The sequence below is a fragment of the Tetrao urogallus genome, assembly GCF_951394365.1.
Source record: "Tetrao urogallus genome assembly, chromosome: 11".
NCBI lineage: Eukaryota > Metazoa > Chordata > Aves > Galliformes > Phasianidae > Tetrao > Tetrao urogallus.
In genome coordinates, this window is record NC_136824.1 from 14618871 (window position 1) to 14638392 (window position 19522).

Here is a 19522-nt window from a genome sequence, read left to right on the forward strand (position 1 = left end):
CTCTGTCATCTGATCTGTCTGTGCAAGCTGAGTTTTATTCATGTAAAACCAGAAAAAATTGCAGGAGCTTAAATCTCCTGTAAACATACACATGTGCAGACATATAAACAAGCACACGTGGACATAATTGTAAATCTGGTGTCATCTCTGGGTTACGCTGCTGATTGTACCTCAGGCATAGTCCTGAATCTATTTCAGGATGAGATAGATATGAATGAGATATGTTTGGTTGGTTGTTCTTTTTTTTTTCCTGTTTTTTTTTTTCTTACATGTTTGCATGTAGGAGCATAATGTTATGTGGCTTTGGTTTAGAATCTGTTTAGTGGGATTTTTAAATTACTTTAACAGCTTATGTAGTCCAGAATATTTGCAATGATGCATGCTAACTTATGAATATATAGAAATATTTGCTTCCTATTTTACGTAAGTGCATTTGTAGAGTGGTTTTGTGACTATACAGGCGAAGTAAAAGCTATTTCCTTCTGTATTTTCAGCACAAATAATTGTTTCAGAGCTACTGAAATTAAAGTACAACATTAAATAATAGTGTTCTTCAGTTCTGGTTCCATTCAGTAGCATCCTTATTAGAGATTTCTGTAGCAGGTTTCTTACAATCTTCCATGCAGATCTTTCCTTTAGTGTCCTTTGGAGCAGAATTTATTTTGACTGTGTTTTCTGATGACCAAGTTTAACCATGTTTTTTGTTTTTTTGTCTTTTTTTTTTTTTCCATTTAGAACAACATGGTTTCACTTTCATAACAGAGGATGTCTCCTTAAATGTTTTTTAGTTAGGAGAGCAGACTTACCTTCTTTGATGCTCCTCTCATTCCCTCTACAACCAAATACAAAGTAAAATTACTTTTCTAAAAGACTTTACAATATTTGAATTTGAATTTGGATGAAGCTCAGTGGGAAAAAAATAACTTTTAAGATAAGATTTTTAAATGCTGGAATTATTTGAAGTTCTGTAACAGGTAACTGAAACATACTGGCCACCATCAAAAATAGAGCAGTTCAGGTGTGGGCTTTTGTACTCAGTAGTTGAGCTAAAAGTATTCAGAAGTTCTGAAAAACAATTGTGTAACACACACAATCTGTTCATTCTTTTCTTTCTTGTTTATTTCTGTTCCTAGTGTATAAAAATGAGTGAATACTATTAAGAACTTCTGTCATAACTGAGACACTGCCTTTTTTCAATGACTGAAATCCATTTATTGTGTGCTTGTCTAGTTAATTTATGGAACTTCAATACTTCGAGACTATCTTAATAATATATCACTACTACTACATTTAACATAGATACCTCAGTTGATGAAGGATTTCAAGCATGCATCCAAGCAGTGATGATCTTTTAGAGTTTACTTTTATCAAGTAATTGCACGTTTCTTCGAAAATATAGTAAATATTTTAGGCTTATGTAAAATAGTACATTAAATTGTACCTTTATACCATAATTCTATTTTATGAAGCCTGGGCCATTTCTCCACTTACAATTTGATGTGCATATGAAACTTTTCTGAATTGTCTTCCTAGTCTTCGAGCTGCTATTTTTCCTGGTCTTTTTCAGACATAACCAGTTAGAACAACTGAAGTTATGATTTGATTTAAAGGGAATGTTTTCATCAAATTCACAACTAAGAGAGGCACAGAGAGATTCGTTTAATGGGTGAAAAAGCTTTATTGCTCAGTATCTATTTTCAGGTTGACATTGTATTAAAAATGAAGTACCATAATTGAAGTCAATCAAGGAGAAAAAAAATCATCTTCACAGAAAGTGAAGCTGGCTTTAGGCCTTGATCAGAGTTAAAATCCATGAGTTCAGGGCTACTGGTTACAGTGTCCTTTTTACACATCAGCAAGCTTATTTTACTCCTTTTATTGGTTATTGACCAAGCTCTCAGAAGTTCACAGAACTTAAGAGCCTCCAGAAATACCAACCTATTTCCTCAGGAAAACAATCTTTTCAACCAGCAAAATGAGAGTGTTTTGTCAAGTTCAATAGAAACTTGCTACTTCAATAGTGTTGTACAGGTTAGAACTCTTAGGAAGTACTGTCTTTGTGTTATGTAACTTATTTTTTGGTTATATGTGAATAAGTAACTCAGTTTACAAAAAATAAAACTATCTTAAATCTTGTAAATAAACATGGAGAGAGAAAATAGGAGACAAAAAGCCTTGATCTATATTTTGGTACCTTCTACAGCAAAATAGTTTTGAATGCATGATCTCAATTCTTTGTAAGCAGCACAAGTTGATAACTTTCCATAATAGTTGAGAAAAAAACAAGTACTTAGTAATAATAGTGCTTCATCTGTGTGATATGTTAGCATTTTTTAATGTTAAACTCCCTGGTTTGGTAACAATGCATGTAATTGAAAGTACAATTCATCACTATGATAAGAAGAGGCTAGGGAGTGATTGAATATTTAGCAAAGACTATATTTGAGTTGTTGTGAAGCCATCCAGAGGTTCTTGTTTCGTGTATTTTCATTTGCCTGGTTTCTATTCTGTATTCTGTGTGGGTATGTAAAGAATTATGGAGCCCCTGCAACAGTTTTCTTAGAAGGAGACAGGTTAAGTAAGGTGATAAGTTGTTATTCTAAATAATTATTCTGAAGCATGTGATTTTATTGTGCTTACACTAAAGTCCTTTGGTGTGCTTGGCATAACTTGACTTCATGGCAAGTTTTTATGAAACAATGGTTTGTGCTGGGTAATTGGAATACCAAAGTTTCAGGGGAACATTCTCTTTTATTAACTGGTGTATAATGCATTTGTTGAATAAAGTGTATGTTGTTAAGGTGGAATGCTCCCATTCAAAAAGTTAACTCATTTTACTGCTTTTGAGTATGGAGTTTGTTCTTGCTGTTGGGTTTGGAGTCATATATGGTAGCAAAGTTGTTTGGGAATTTACCTTACTGACCAATTTGGTATTTGGGTTGCTGTCTGTCATGTGGTATTTCCCTTCCAGGCCTAAAATTACCTTGATGTTTTGCTCTAAATGTTGAATACATGTGTTATTACATGTACTGCAGCCTGTTTGCAGCTGTGATTGATTAATATGTCTTTTGGAAGGCATCCAGTATTTAGTAGAGAGAAATTCAGCTATAGCTTTGCTTTCTAAGATGTGAAAATACTTCTCCATTGCAGCAAATTGGTAGCGTTACAGTTTTACTTTGTATTAACTGTGATAGAATGAACAAATTAACATTTTAAAGGAGAAAATTTCAGAAAGGGGAATACACTTTCCATGAGTGTTCTTTGATGATGAAGGACTCCATTCCTCCACCTTTCCCATTATTAATGTGGAGTTCACTTAATTATTGTATTTTTTCATTTTGAATTCTGTCTTAAGCAAGACAGTTTTCTTTGCTTCTGTCAGGTAATTGTGTGTGTTAACTTCTGTTCTAGATTGCTTTGTTAAATAATCATTTCTACAACTTAACTATCAAAGTGATAAAGCAATCACCAATTTTTTCCCTGTTCCAGTTTAATGCTGTGATACCACACTATCGTCCAGCAGTAAGAAAACAAAGAGAATGAGTTGTCAAAGCAAATTGCTTTTTCAGTCTTTTTTACTGTCTATTCTTTCTCTTACGATATTCACACTAGAGTATATCATAAAATCATATTTTTGGACTACCATATATTCAAAAGTATTCTGACACAAAGTTCAGTTTTTAAAACATGCTCAGGTGTTGTAACGTAACTCCTTTTGAGAGGTGTTCCGTAGGCTTTACGCAGTCTCAGATTTAGGTAAGTGTTTTTCTATAGTCATTTACCTGAAAGACAGTGTACTTGGAATTGTGGGCTGTCTCTTTCTTAGACTGCAGTAAGAAGCAGATGACTTGTAGCCCCGCTGACTGTAACTTGTTTTTATTTCATATTTTTCTAGTTTAATCATTACCTACTGGTAATCTTCATATTGATAATATTTTGAGAGGCAATCACTTCTGCAAGTGTATCTTCCCTTGCCTTCAGTCACTCACTAATCATAAAAAATCCCTGCGGTTTTGTCTTCTCAGCAGTCACTTGTAAACTGGTGATGGAAAAGGGTATAAGGAAATGGGTGAACATATGGTAACAGTATCTCAAGGCTTAATGTTCCTTAATGTGGTGAAAGGGAAGGGGAAAAGGGTCAACAGCCTCTGAGGAATTGAAGTTTCTTAACTGTTTTTTGTGTGATCTGAGCTCACTGACATAAAGTGGTTAAGATCCCTCAGATATTTGAGACTACAGCTGGGGGTATCGAGAGGCCTATGAAAGATGTAAGATATCTGATTCTTACTGGTGTGAATACCTCTCTTAAAAGCCCCCAAATACCTTTAAGTAGGCATATAATACCTAACAAATAAATTACGGATGTGAGTCACTGATGATTCAATTTTTTGCTTAGACCTAAACAACTTCAATGTGAAAATAGGTTTTTCACATTCCCTTCCAGTAGTGAATGTGAGATAACTTGACTCACATGTTGCACTGAGGAAACAGAAAACTCTCCTGCTCTGCTGGTACTAAATGAAACACAGGCATTGACACAAGATTCCAATGAATTATGTTTATTTTCAGTGTGAATACATGAAAAAATATGCTCTAAAAAAAAAATTTGAGGTCAGGCCTTTTGCAGCCTTTAGGGAAAATATGATGGGTACCTGTTTTTGGATGTCTCACAGTTCATTAGCTTTCTTTTCAACAGATAGGATCGAATTTATTAGATATTATTATGTAGAACATAAAAGAAAATGTATTTTAAATTTGACTTCTGGTGTATTTCCTGTAAATTTAAGAGTTTCCAGAGGTTTATGAGATAGCAACATTGTTATTTTCATATTTTCTTGTATGGAAATGTAGTAAGCAATGTAGTCTGTAAATCATACTTGCAAAAATCGAAGCTAAGGCAGCTTGCATTCGTCAGCTAAGGTCTAAAAGCAATTGCATTAAAGAAAAGTAAACATGTTTTGAATGTTGAAGAGAAAGTACGGCTTTCAAAAAAAGGAATCAGAGATCTTTTTACAGGGCCATGGTTAAGGATGCTAAAAGAATGGTGCTGCAAAATATTAAGCTGTTACTTTGCTGGAGAGCTGTACTTGTAGTGTGATTGGGTTCTATATAATAGACCTTTCAATTTGTATAGCCAGCAATGCCTGCTTGCGTACCTGAGAGCACCAGAAAACCTAACTTATGATTGATTCTGATGGGTGTAAACTTTCCCTATATCTAAGCTGCATAGAAACACATGAAGATTTTGTAGTTATGGCATCAGTAAAATAATGCTGATAATGGTTAAATTTTGGAACAGAGTAAATCCTTTATTACAACCATTAGCTTGAAAAAATCAAATTTTCTACAACCAAATTTTCTACAAACCAACAATAGCACATTCCATAACACATTCCAGTCTAGCAAGTAGACATAAACCCAGAGAGGGAAGTATTTCAGCATAAGCAGTGCTAATGCATAAAAACAAGAGCAAGGGTCTGAGGAATCTCTCTTCTGTTTCCATTCACCCTTCCCAAACATAAATAGTTCTGTGATATATTGCTACATAATAGATCTGACTGAGAGCTCCAACTCTGTTTCTTGCCAGAATTCTAAATGAAGTTAAATAAATGTGCAATGTCAAAATGGCATTTTTGGCTGAAATACTTCTATTGACTCTATTAATAGACCTAACTGCTTTCAGATTGGAGGAGTAGTCAAGTTTATCTCTAGCTAAGGTTTGAAAGATTTGTTTCTTTTTGGGATGGAAGATGGAAGTAAAATGATCTATTTTACTATGGGATTGTTAATTTACTTTTGATTCTAACCAGGTAGTCTTTACTTTTATTTTATAGAAGAAAGTGCTACAAAGAATGAGAAGGCAAGTACAAATTTAGCTTTTAAAAGATAGTTGATAAATGTTTAAGAACATCTACTAGATTAATCGTCAATACCTTAGTAGGTGGTAAATAGGCTAGCTGAGTCTCTTTAAGTTATAATTCCTAAAGTGAATCTTACTTCAGATGATGTCCGGAGTTCTATCACTGGCATAATGAAATTCTGAAGATAAACTATGTATAATTTGAGTTGCACTAGTAAAGATAGAGCTGCAGTAGCATAGGAATAGTATTAAAACACTAAAACTAACAAAAGCTTAGAAGACATTAGCTCAGTTTTTTTCTTTAAAACATATGGATGATAGCATGAAAAAAAAGGAAAAATTGAGAATGCACAAATATCCTTTGCGGAACCGCAGTGTGAGTAGAAAGTGTTTATTAAGAGGGAAGGAAAAAGCAATGAATAGGTACTTAGTTAATGGCATGACTATTTTGGTAATTATTAAGGTGTTCCAAATACAGAACACTATAGATTTTTTTGGAAATCGGTATTAAATTCAGCTTTTGAGATTTACTGGGGAGCTAGTTCAGAAAAACAGCTGGCCATGAAGAGCTCACAGTGCCATTCAACTCCTGTGGGTATTAATCTGAACTGATCCAGGTCTGCTTACAGGCAATTCTGACAGCTACATCTATTCTTAAAGGGAATTGTGTCTTTACTATGGAGCTAAGGCATGGCAAGGAAATCATATACATAAACTGCGACAGAATAATTTCATATGGTACATTATACCAGTCAGAGCATTAACTATTACATGAACATGCAGAAGCATCAGATTATGTCTGTAGAAAGGAGCAAATATACTTAGAAAAATTCTAGATGATAATAAAATTGGTTTAACTGTTACAAAATTGAAAAGCAAAGAAACCTATTTCACACCATACTCACTCATGCACTGTATTCTCCCATCAGTGTAGTTGTTGCAGAAGTCAACTGTCACTATTAGTTACAGGTAGATACAGATTTCCTACTCCTGTAACTGTCTGTGGGCAGGTGCGGTGGAGAATTAAGCTAGTCTCTGTTGTGGTTACTGACTTTTTAGAGACATTTCCTGAAGGAAATCTTAATTGTCATCATGTTACAACTTGGATCTGCATAAGCATCAACACTGTCTTTCTGGGTAGTATGTTTGGCCACAGAGAGTTATTGCTATTACTGTTGAATTAACGAATGTCTTATGAATTACCTCATTATCTGCTCAACAGGGCATAGGAAGGAAATTTCCTGAAAAAGCAAACTGTCAAAATACTGAATAATGTTTTTTGGGGTTTGGATTGGGTTAGAGGGTGAAGTGAATGTTGCTGGATGGTTTGTGGTTTGATTCCTGTTTGAATTAAAACAGACTTTAGAAATCTTTTAAAAATTAATTACCTCTCTTTAGATTTTGAGAATCTCTAGTGTTTGTCTTCTGTTACAGGAGCGGAGTAGCTGTAGATGTGAAATCATGCTATTTTGACGCTGGCCAATTTTTTATTTTCCACATAAACTATTTTCAGATTAGCTAGTTTAATATCTAATATTAGCATTTTGTATATAATACTTGAAACAACAGAGGTGTGATGTGATATCTTGATTTAATAGCAATAATAACCAAATAGATACAAAATGAAATATCAAAATATTTGCTTTTAAAGCTTTACTCCTGTGTTTTCCTGAAGTTACAGGCATTTATAATCAAGTTAATCTAGTGCCTTTCAGTTTAGCACAGTCTGTGTTTTTCTGTAATTAAGGAGTAATTGTACAGATTCGGTTTGTTTTCTGTGTTTCACTCCTTTTTATGTTTCTGAGGAACTTTACTACTGGATTTACATGGGAACTAACTATTGAGGAAACCTCTTTCACAAATCTTAAATAGATATAAGTAAGAGTGAGGTTTTCATTTGGCATTTCTCCAATTTAAGTATGTATGTGTCTATATATATGTGGTTATTCTTCTTATCTAGTAGCAGGAAGAGGAGGATGGTAGTTCTTCCGGAAAGGATCCGAGGATTATATGGATAAACCAATATACAATTGCAAAAATCCTCAGTCATCGCTGCCCTGTTCAGAATTCTGCGTTTCTGGAAGAATGTGGGGCAGCTTGAAGGTGAACCAAATGAAAGTAGTCAGGGCCCAGAAAATCTCTGTCTAGGATTTCAAGGAAGGGATAATGTCAGAAAATAAAGGAATTAAAACACTAAGCGAGATGATGGAGCTTAACCATGTAATAGTCTGTTCTTAATAGCTGTGGAGGAAGAGAAATGATTGTAAACAATTGGATGGAAATATTCTGATGGGAAAGATGGTTAAACGTTGGAATAGCAGGATGAAGCTCTGTGACCTTTAGGAACAGGTGACTGTCCTGAGGCACAGGAGTACGGTGAGGGTCTTAAGGACGCTTTGGATCCTAACTTACAACTTTGATGCAGAACGTATGACGTAGCATAAATGGTATTGTGTTATGCATTTGGGTTAGCTAAATCTGTTGGCTCTAAGTGACAGTATTTTACAAGTTAGATTCTGCAGTATGCATTTATGCAGAGTGTTTTTGCTCATATGTTACAATTTGATTGTTTTTCTCCTGAAATGGCTGTACTTTTACTGGCTATTCTGAATACTGACTGAGCTTGTAATTGTCACAGGTACAGCAGGTAGGGAGTTGCCGGAGAAGGAATTTAGCGGTTTTTGTAATGTTATCAGCATGATGAATCAGAGTTCCTTTTCTTTACCTGCAAGGAAAATAAACAAAAATACAGTAATTGAAAGTAATGGATGCTTATGTTTTTGTTTTAGCTTGTTTTTTGTTTGTGTTGTTTTTATTTTGTTTTTAATTATACCTTCACCCTAAATGTATTTCAATTTTAATTAAAATATTATTTTTGTTCTACTTAGTAAATAGAAGTATTTGTTGTAGTTGAAAAGAGGGTTTTTAAAGAAACAGTGCACTTTTACAGTCAGTGCTTTTCTTCCATACTTTAAAATGTACTTGTTTCTTTCTGATCTGTTACAGATGCACAATATATCTAATACAGAATGAAATTCTCTGTTTCATGCTAATTTTCCCATTTAGTATTTTTACCAAATAACACTGATTGGTTGATTTCAAACACTGAAAGCAATGGCATTTCTTCATGTGTGGTTTTGTTTTTAACCAGAAATGTGTTTGTTAGTATTTTGCTAGTGATATCTGCAACTTGAAGTCTATGTGAAAGCAATAATTTATCCTTTGCTAGGAAACTGGAAAACTTCAAGTATTTCTGAGGAAATTTCTAATACTGAATGTATTTTGTTAAGTGGGGAAGAGAAGACTGTACAACCGTTTGTGTTGTAAAGGACCCACAGCATCACTGAGTGCGACCATCACATAATGCTAGCAAGTCCTCCATTAAACTATGCCCCTAAAGGTGTTTGTTTCTGTGAGGGTTTCCTTTGCTGACTGATTTAAAGCAAGTATTACACATTGAGTGAAATCTACGCAGCTAATTGAGACCATGTAAATTTGCTAACAAGTGACAGTGTTCATTATCAAATTACTAAAAATATTTTTTCTGTCTTTGTGTCCCTGAGATAAGAGATGATATTCTGATGCATGTCTTTTCACAGGACCTGTTGTTCAGTGTGTGCGCTCTCAATATCATCTCCACCATTGTCTGTGCTTTGGCAACAGCAATGTGTTGCATGCAGATGGTTTCTTCTGATCTTCTGCAAATGGTGAGTACGTTTCAGTGACAACACAATGTTGTCCAACATAATGTGTTTTCCTATTCTGTATATACTCATTTGTACCTATTCCTTGCTTAGAACTTAGGCCTACTTGTGTCTTTGCATAGTGTTAGAATGTGTGTACCTAGGTGTGTATTTTAACTGTGTATATCTATAAATACAGTGTATAGATGTATGCAATATGAATACCTGCTGCATTAGATGTGTATTATCTTATATATTACTGTATTATATATTATTATATATTCTATATTATCTTAGAGAGCTAAATTCAGGATTTTGCCATTGGGAGTAAATAATTTTGGTTACTGGGGTTAGTAACAATGTTTGGCTTATATACGCACATTACATTTTTGGTTGTTGTATGTTCATTGTATTCAGTTTTCACACTACCCAGAGCAATTACTTAGCTTTGAGATACTGTTTTTCAAGTATGGGAGCTATGTTGTGTGAGAACTATATATTCAAAAGTGGAACTTTTCGTGGCACTGTGCCAGTAAGTGTTTTCAGAAGGAAAACATGCTCAGCTCTGGAGTAGTGCTTGTGTTTAAAACAAAAGGGAAAATGATCATTAGTCTTCTGCACAGTCAGCTGCGTTGCAGGATGATGTCTTGTTTTGCTTGGAAAAAGAAGAACCCTCCTATCCCATGTAAGTGCTCTTCTTCTCAAGGTTTCAATTTAATGTTGAAACGTAAACAGTACTAACTTTAAATTAGTGTTTGGCAGGCCACATAAACTATTTAACCCACCTCTACAACAACTGATCAATGAAATAATGCTGTGTTTAGTATGAGACAGCAGACATGCAAACTCATGCTAGTCATTTGTAAATCTTGTATTTTAAAAGTCTGTGTGGCAAAAATACTGTCCCAACAAGATACTTGTAAACAGTTTGTGAAGTAGTGAGAAGTTGTATAACCTGCCCCAACTGGTTAAATGCATAAATATATACAAATACATTCACTGCCTGGATTTCACTTGAGTTCTAAGTATGTGACTTAGAGATATGGATGTCCTTTCTGAGAAGTGTTCCAGTCACCAGGTTACAATGCATCCTCAGTCTGTGAGCTGTGGATTACTTCATGTGTTAGTGGGCATAACAAAGGGCAGGCAAAATCCAATGTGACATAAAAGCATATTTTCATTTAGCACTCTGTATTCATAGTGTGTGTGCTTGCAGCGGCTTATAAATAGTGCTTATTTAATAGCTGTCTTCTGGATGTCAAACAGCATTGACAAAATTCATCATTTCAATTGATGACATACTGTATTTTAAGTCTGAAAGAACTTTCACCATTTGTAGGTATTCTTTCTTTTTGTGCACTCCCCACCCCGTCAGTGTGTTTGCTGCAGGATGCCCTTGACTGAAGATCCTGATTGTAAAGTAACCTTTTTCACGTTGCACTGATCACAGGGAGACAACTGATCACCACAGCTGGGAAGTTCTATCTTTCTAGGGTGACAAGGTTAGCAGTGATCTAGAAGTGAAATCATTTGTATTGAGGAAACCTTAACCTGGACTTAATTGTGTGTTTTTTCATGGTATAAGAAGAAGGAAATTGTTGATGACAATGAATCAAGAACAATATTTAAAGTACATTTGACTTGCGTGCACAAAATGCAATAACCTTGATAAGAATATGTTTGAAAACCTTAAAAGGACATTGTTTTTCTCCACCACTTCTTTCTTCATTTCTGGCATAAAGGTTTCTCTTTACCGCTAGGAAATGCTTCTGTTGTGTCACTTTCTTTTTACTTCTCATATTTTGTGCCTCCAGCTTTCTTTCTACTTGTTCAGTTCTCTGTTCTGCCTCCCCTCGTCTTCAGCTCTGTTGATGAGAATTTTCTTCCCTCTCTGCAGAAGAAGAGAGATACATATTTCTTTCAGCTGAACCCCAGTCTTTTGTTTATCCTTAAGATTTTCCCTTTCTTTTTTTCAGGTTGCTGTGCTAGATTCCTACCAGGCCTAAGTGAGCATAACTTCCCTGGGGCTATGCTGACTTAGACCAGCTGAACCTGAAGAATACTCTTTCTTTCACTATTTTCAATCTGTTGTCCTTTTGATTCCTTTTTTCTGCGCTGCCCCAAACATCTGATTTACTACTTTTTCTTTCTTGTAAATCCTTTTATCAGCAGGGTTTTATCATGCTGAAAAGCTTAAGATCTCAGCACAAGGAGATAACATCCCATTTGGAATATGTTTTTGTTCTTTTACTCTATTCTTCCTGTATTCAAGAGCTACATAGGCTCTGCTGTAGGAAGAGAAGCCATCAGAGTGAAATTCTTGGTCAGTAACGCTTACATACTCTGGAAAATCCTCAGACATCATTAGATTATACAACCTTTAAACTTGCTGTCATCAGTTGTGTGGCTCGTGTACTGTTAGTATCCATCTCAGAAATTAACCAGTTAGAATGATGCATTTTTGCTGCTTACTCAGTCTTGAAATAATTTCTAGTTATTCTCTGCTATCAAGCTTTTCTGTGTGCATTGTGTATTTTATTGCCTAGCAACATTGATCTTGTACATAATATACGTAGTTTCATGAATATCTGTGACAAGGTTTCATGAGTATTTGCTTCCTTGTATAAACCTTGCACACAATGAGTGTTTGATTCACGCAAGCAAACTGACAGTATTTTATTGGGAATTGGTACCTCTGGATGTAGTGATCTTTTAGTAAAAAATGCCCCAAAAACTGTAACACAAACTGTCCACTGGTGCACACAGATGAAATCTTTCATTACATTTGAAGCTTTCTGTTTAAAAATAATGTCACTGAACAAATATTGGCTTTCAGGTATTAAGGAAAAAAATACAACTTCTTCTGGTATCTAGGGAGATCCCTTCTTGGGCTGGGGTTTGAGATACACCAGTTTCTTTATCTTCACCCCTAGAGGCTGTACCCAGAGGTTCCATAGGATTTAAGAAACGTGAGCAGAAATAATTGTTTCCAATTCCAGTCTTTAAAGAAACAACTTCATTTCTATTTTTTTTCCTGCACTTTTTAAACTAAATGATCTGTCACACACATCCTTACTCTCTAACTACTTTGAAGATCAAGTTCAAGATGCAAGTGAGGTAACAAAAAAATAGAATAAATATAGGAAGTCAGGTGCCTTGGAAAAATGTTTAATTATTATATCCTGTGATACATTATATTCTGTAATAACGTTACTGATTTTATGTAAGCTGTCAGTAACACTCATCTTTTTCTTTGTATTTATTTCAATAGGGACATAAAAGATACCTGGCATTTTTAGTCAATGCTCGTCTAAATGTTATTAAACTCAGTTTTTGTACTGATTTAATATATACAATAATCCATTAATTTACGCCAATCTTACTCTTGTGTTAGTGATAGCTTCCTGGTAAGGAATGTGCTTCAGCATGCGGTTCTTCTCTAAAAGCTATCCTGAGGACCTAGTCCAAGAAGCAGATAAGAACAGGATTTGCAGTCATGTATGTGATTAGATGGCCTAAATAGCAGCTGAATCTTTGATGCAGTTATCTGGAGACAGACAGCTAAAAATATGCTTTTCTGCATTTTTCTTTGTTTGTTTTGAGTTTCTCCTTTATTTGTATTATATGTAAGTTTTGTAGCTATGTCAGGATTTTAAAAAATTCTCTTTACTCTTGATTGGCGTGTGCTATTAATTGTCACCACAGTAAATGATGAAGCATTCTATCTGACAGTCCTGAAATCTGAACTATGGTGTTCCAGCAGCTAGCATCCATTACACTGCTCAAATCACATCCTAGACAAGGCAAAGTGCTGTTAAAATGTGTGAGCTCATTTGGGGCATGGCATGTAGGAGTCCTGGCCAACGGAATGCCAGTGGAAGAGTGCCCGAAGTCCTGACATTGACTGTCAGAAATTCACCTGCTATGTGGAGACCTCAAGCGTGTCCCCACAACTTCCATTACTAACTATTGAAGTGTCTCTGAGAGAAACTGAGCAGACTAGGGAGCTTTCAATGTAATTAAAAGACTTGAGAAGACATAACAGTTTTGTATATCAGAGATGTGATACCAGTATATTCAAGACTCTTATTCAGGGCTTGAATTTCTTCATTATCTTCTGATTCTGTTATTGTGTCTATCCGTGTTAGTATGCTGTTGTGTACTAACAGGTGGTGTTGGAAGCTTGTCTACAGGCCTTTCATGTCATTATATCTTGGCAGGTGTTCTGTGCTCAGAACTGCCTGTCTCTTATCAGTTTATAATATATCAATTACAATCTTTTAAAAATAATTGAAATTGCATAACTAATACAGGAATGATAATACCAGTAAGAGGACATACAGTGCAGGCAGCTTTGGTGGGAGTCCTGTTTTTCAGGTCTGGTAATATGCTTTTTTCAATCACATCTCTCTTGGGAATATTGCAAACTATTTTTCTTGCATTAGATTTTAGTTTCCTCTAGCTCTTACTTTTGTATTCACAAAAGTAGAAATCTTGAGATTGTTGTCAGAAACCATGCTGGAATTTGCTGTATGCCAGAAACCGAAATAAATCCTAACTACTCACCAATCACCAATAATAAAAGGAAAAATAACTCTTTCTTTGAGCACCTGCTCCTGTTTGTTAATGTATTTCATAGCATTTGTTGGCAACAGTACAATCTAACTCAATTTTCACAAGTATTATTACATGCAAGCTTGAAAAAGGGAGTGATGTAGGGTATAGCCATTGATTTGAACTGCTGAAATCTAAATTTTGCCAGTAAGATCCTATCCTGAAGGAAAAAAAAAAAAAAACTGAAAGCAGGAAAGGTTAAAAAAACAAAATGTGTATTTCTTTTTCTTGTTGTTATTTTGGTGTGGTGGTTTTTCATTGTTTTTTTTGTTTGTTTGTTTTGTTTTAATATACGCAATTCAGTTTCTGCAATTTTTCAGATGAATTAATTGGCACAAGACCAGGTGAACTGTTGTGGGGTTTGAGCTTCTGTTATGGGACATATAAAAAAATTCTCCTACATTGTTCCCTATTTAAGTTGACTAATTTAGGAGCTATCCCAGCTCATTAAGCATACACAGCTTCTCAGTAGAAGCCTACTGATTGTACTGTGGGTACGAATGGCACTTGCTGTGTATTTTGCTAGTTTGGACAGTTTAAGACTGCACTCCTTTTCAGAGCTTCCTAGAATGATTCTCTCTGTTTATACACTCCTCCAGAAGATAAGTGTGAATCATATCAGATGATATCAGTGTTGTGAAATGTGAAGAAACATTCCTTAATAACCGAGCTGTCACTTCCAGGATATTTTATTTGTTGCTTGAAGGCAGTTTCAGTTTCCACGTTGTCAGATGAATGGCACATGCAAAAATTCATAGTATTTTCTTCAGAGGGTAGCTGCCTCAGCTAGACAAAGCAATGCACCAGAAGTTGTGCCCGTTGTGGTCAGATTAAAGCATGAAGAATACCTGCTCCCTTCTTCAGATATGTTTATATCATGGTTATCCTAGAAGTACTGGCACTGATACTACTCAGCGTGTTCTGATTTTATCACCATCACTGTTTTTAACTGCTCATTGTGCTATGTGATATCTAAAACAATCTGTTATTTTGTAAAGGAAATAAGGTAATGATGACACATGCAAACTGTAATATTTAATTACTGTTTTCATCAGCTTTAATGATAATGGAGTGTGTCATTACTGAAATTAATACAGAAAAATAATAAATCCTTTTTGTTCTCTTGAATGTAAATTATACAGTGTAGCCATGCTATCTGGGCTATCAAGTTCTGTGGTCTTCCTGGTCAGAGAAAAAGCTCCCACTAATATGGGAGGAAGACACTACTTAGCTTTTCTTAAAGAGATCTGTATGTCACGGTGTATTGCCTTATATATAGTGTATATATATAGTACATATGTGTATATAGTATGTGAAAGACAATAAGGTAATGCAGCAACTCTGCATGACTAAAAAAATGTTTCGTAGAAGGACTTTTTAATAAAATTTTCAGATAGCTTCAGGAGATTAAGGATAAAAGCATTTAGACAATTGAAGCAATAAATATTCTGATGGAAGATGAGCTAGCAATAATGCTGATGTCGGATGTTTCTTTTATATCTCTTACATCTTTATTTTATTCTCATTCTGTAGATCTGTGTAACACTACTTTTTTTTCTTTTTAAAATCATTTGTGTCAGTATGTACTAATAAAACACTAAGCTCCTACATTGCTGCCCAGACCTTTTCATTCTCTTTTCAAGGATCCTTAAAGCTTTTTCTCTTCTAAACAATAACTAATTAATAGGATTTGTTAAAATTTGCACTGTAACACCTTGCCATTTAAAACTTTCTTAGGCAACAGTAGGCAGTTGTTTCTATTCATGTCCTTAAGACTGTAAATCCATCTAGAGTATCGGTTTAATTTGTTTCTGAAATAAAACAGTTGAGTTTTCTTGGCAGAGTTTTTGCATAGGATAGGATATGTGAATAATCTCAATGATTAATGTTTGTTCTCTGTACTTGTTTCTGGTAATCTTTTCCAGTTTAACATGAGAGTTATAACAATGCCTGTCAGCTTTAATTTTCATTTAATTTTCATTGTTAGAGGAATATATTACTAACTTCTGCTCCGTGCTTCTATTTCTCAAATGTCTTATTCCTCCATTATTTTGTTTCAGTACTTATGCCTCCTCTAGTGATAACAGTTTTTTGCTTAGGAAAAAGTTGAAATGGAAACTAAACTATCAAATGTGCAAAGCAATCTGATGAAACTGCTTATTTTTAAGTAAGATTGGTAATCTGCTTGTATTGCTGTTTTTAACTTGTTTAACAATTGAATTTTTGGCTGGCCTAAAATTATATAGTAGCGTAGAAAATTCAGTGTATGAAGTGTATTCAAACCATATAGATTACACAGCATGCAGAGACAAGCTTTCTTGGTTTGCCCTGCAGAGGAACACAGCTCTTTATGTGAAGCTCAGTGCTTTCGATATGTGTTGCCTGAAAGAAACTTGATCCATTTGAATTTTTTTAATTGTGCTTTTTCTTTGTGCATTGACGGCTGAAAGTGAGACAATCCCTGGCTGTTTTGAAATAGTTTCATTCTAAAGCATAAGAGAGACCATCTAGAATCCAGATTCATTGGTAGCTATCCTGTTCTTGGTATCAGGTTGTTGCTGTTTATGGTGCGTTGTCATGCTGATTATTTGAAAGCGTGTGATGCTTTTGACATATCTGATGTTGAACTAACACACATTCTTTTCTAAGTGAGTTTTTTAAATAAGCTTTTCTTTACTTCTGTCACACAGGCCATTTTATCACTAAATGTTTACTCTGAACCCTCAATCATAGCTGCTACCAGAGTGATTCCTGAAAACGTGTATAGTGTGTGTGATAGCTTAGGAACACCTATTAGGTGTGGTGGCATACTTTGAATATAAATTACTGCCATTTCCTTTCACAACATCCTAAATAAAGTCTCTTTCAAATAAAAAAAAAAGTGTGCCAGAGAAAAAAATAATAAAGTCCAAACATTTTTCTGTTTCTGTATTCCAAAATAATTATTCTCAGAATAATTCAAAATTGTTAAATTTACATTTTGCTAAATTATTTGTTAAATTTTGCTATTACTCTGAGGAATAGTTTCATTGTATTTGTTTTTTATTTTTTCAGTTAACATTTCTATCGTGTCATTCAGATAGGTCAAACAAGGTAGTTCACTGTGAGGATGACATCTTGCTAGCATTGTTCAACCCATTCTTCTGATGTATAATGTTGAAATAATCATAATAACTTCAAAAATCTTTTGGGATATGCTTCAAATTAAGTGAGAATTGATCGTAAGTGATTAAATACTTAAACTAATGATATGAAAAGGCAGGCTTTATTCAGGTTTTGTGGGAATGACGCATGCCTGGGAGCACTGATGAACAAGTGCTTATTCTTACAGATCTCAGAGGAACTTAGCATACTGTATCACAACAGGTAACTGTTCCTTCAGAGAATATTTGCAGTCCTCTTTTGCTGTTTCATCAGTTCACTAATTGATACTTCTCCATCAGTGTTTATTTGAATATACTAAAATATTAGAAACATAAATAACTAGCCGCAATCTTTCTGATCATTTCAGAGGCTAGCTTTTGTGAGAATTTTGAGTGAAGAGCTGGAAATTTGACTTGACAGTGAAAAAAAGAGTGCATTTTGTAGCCTTACTAATTACCTATTTAACAATAAGAACTAGAAGGGATCCTGTTCTTTCCAAAAAATACTGCTGCCTTCACAAGGAAATGACAGCACCTATGCCTTGCTACAGGTTCTAATCTTGCTGGAAAGGTCACTGGCATTCAGTCCAGTGTCTCTGGCTGTGTGGAGTTCCTGCTATGGCACATGGACCTTTCAGCAAAACTGTGATTTCAGAAAACTTGAACCTGTTCTGTTCTACAGGAAATTATATCTTGTGTTTCTAATTTGCCTGTTGATAACAACTTGCCGCTGATGCTATCAGTAACTTCTATGTTGACTTCAGGTCCAAGCAATGTGTACAGAAATGCAGCATCATAAGGCTTCCACGTCTGTTTTAGTTTTCCCTCATAACCGCAAACCAAGTAACAAATGACACTGTCTCAATATGAAACCGCAATGAGAGAGACTATTTTGTAAAAGAAGAGTATGAATTGTAGATCTGTTCTCCATTGTCTGGTGGATTTCTGAAAGTTCTTAGCATCAGCAGGTCCAGGTGGAGTATTTGGGATTTCCAGTGTTAAGGCACATCAATTTATGCCTAATGGATGTGTTCTAAGTGGCTGTTGCTAGCTACGAAGTTATGCCAAGCTTTTTCAAGTGTTGACTACTTACTGTAGTTAGCACTGGTGCTGTTTACTGTTTGTTCTCATGTGCAGCGATGTTGTGTCTGTTGCTTCTGCAGTTATCATTGGTTTAATCCCAAAAGCCTGGCTGGAAGTGTGCTGAATGGTTTAATAGCGTGAGCTATTGGTTTTGAAATTACACTGAATGCAGCTTGAAGTTGTGACTATGCAGGCTGTACCAATTTTTTTTGCCACCAAACGTTTTGAGATTGATTATTTAGTAACTACTTTTTAATACAAAAAAAAAGTATATTTCCTTGCAAGCATTTGTCAGTGTTCCTCCACCTAGTGCAGCTCTGTCTGCTATCAGTGTTTTCTTACCATTCCTCTTCTAGCTGTCTCCCCTAGACACTTTGCTTTGTCTTTGAACTCCTGCTAGCCTTCAATATTTGAGACTAACTCTTCAGGATTTTTAAAATATGTTTTACTGTAGGCAGAATAAATTTTTGCAGGCCAACAGAGAATAGGAGATACTGTAGCATAGAATAGCACATGATTAATTCTTGTTTAATACCTTTTCCACTGTTTTCTCAAGGAAGTCTGTTCTTTCTGATAATCCCTTGTATTTGCTGTTGTTTCATTTCCTGCCAGTCTCCCCCTTACAGCTTCTTTCAGTTTAATTTCTATGCCTTCCAGCAGGATGATATCATATAGGTAAACTGTCACTTACAAACTCCTCTCCAAATATGTGCCTCTTTCATATCCACTTTGCCAGTTGGTTTCAGCACTGGTCAAACAGTTCATTGCTATGATTTGTATTTGCAGTAAATCTTCTTGAAAGTGGTGCGAGAGATTCTGTTAAACTAAACAGCATCTAACAATGAGGTCTTTTCTTTCTTGAATCACTGAAATCCCACAGAATGGATGCTGATACTTCACTCACTGTGAAAGTGCTCTGCATTAATTGCCTTATTCTGAGAAACATTAAATCTATTGCCTCTTATTGATACCTGAATTAAGTGAGCTTCAGGGAACTTATTAACTGAAGAGATGGAGCTACCTCTTTCCTAGTGGAAGCCAAACCTTTATTTTCCTGGCAGTGTATGTAAATGGCCTGTGGGAGACAGTAACAGTTATAAAAGAAAATTGCTTAGTGCCATGACTATAAAAGACTATCC

At 35.0% G+C, this 19522-nt stretch overlaps 1 protein-coding gene across 1 annotated transcript in view; it reads left to right on the top strand.

Annotated features, from left to right (window-relative positions):
• The window catches only part of ENTREP2 (endosomal transmembrane epsin interactor 2), a gene marked incomplete at both ends in the record, with an annotated part of 103573 nt that overhangs the window by 67744 nt on the left and 16307 nt on the right, over positions 1-19522 (top strand). The window contains one exon of the mRNA XM_079540751.1: positions 9460-9567. Within this exon, the coding sequence (XP_079396877.1) occupies positions 9460-9567 (108 nt within the window). The remainder of the gene's footprint in view (positions 1-9459; positions 9568-19522) is intronic.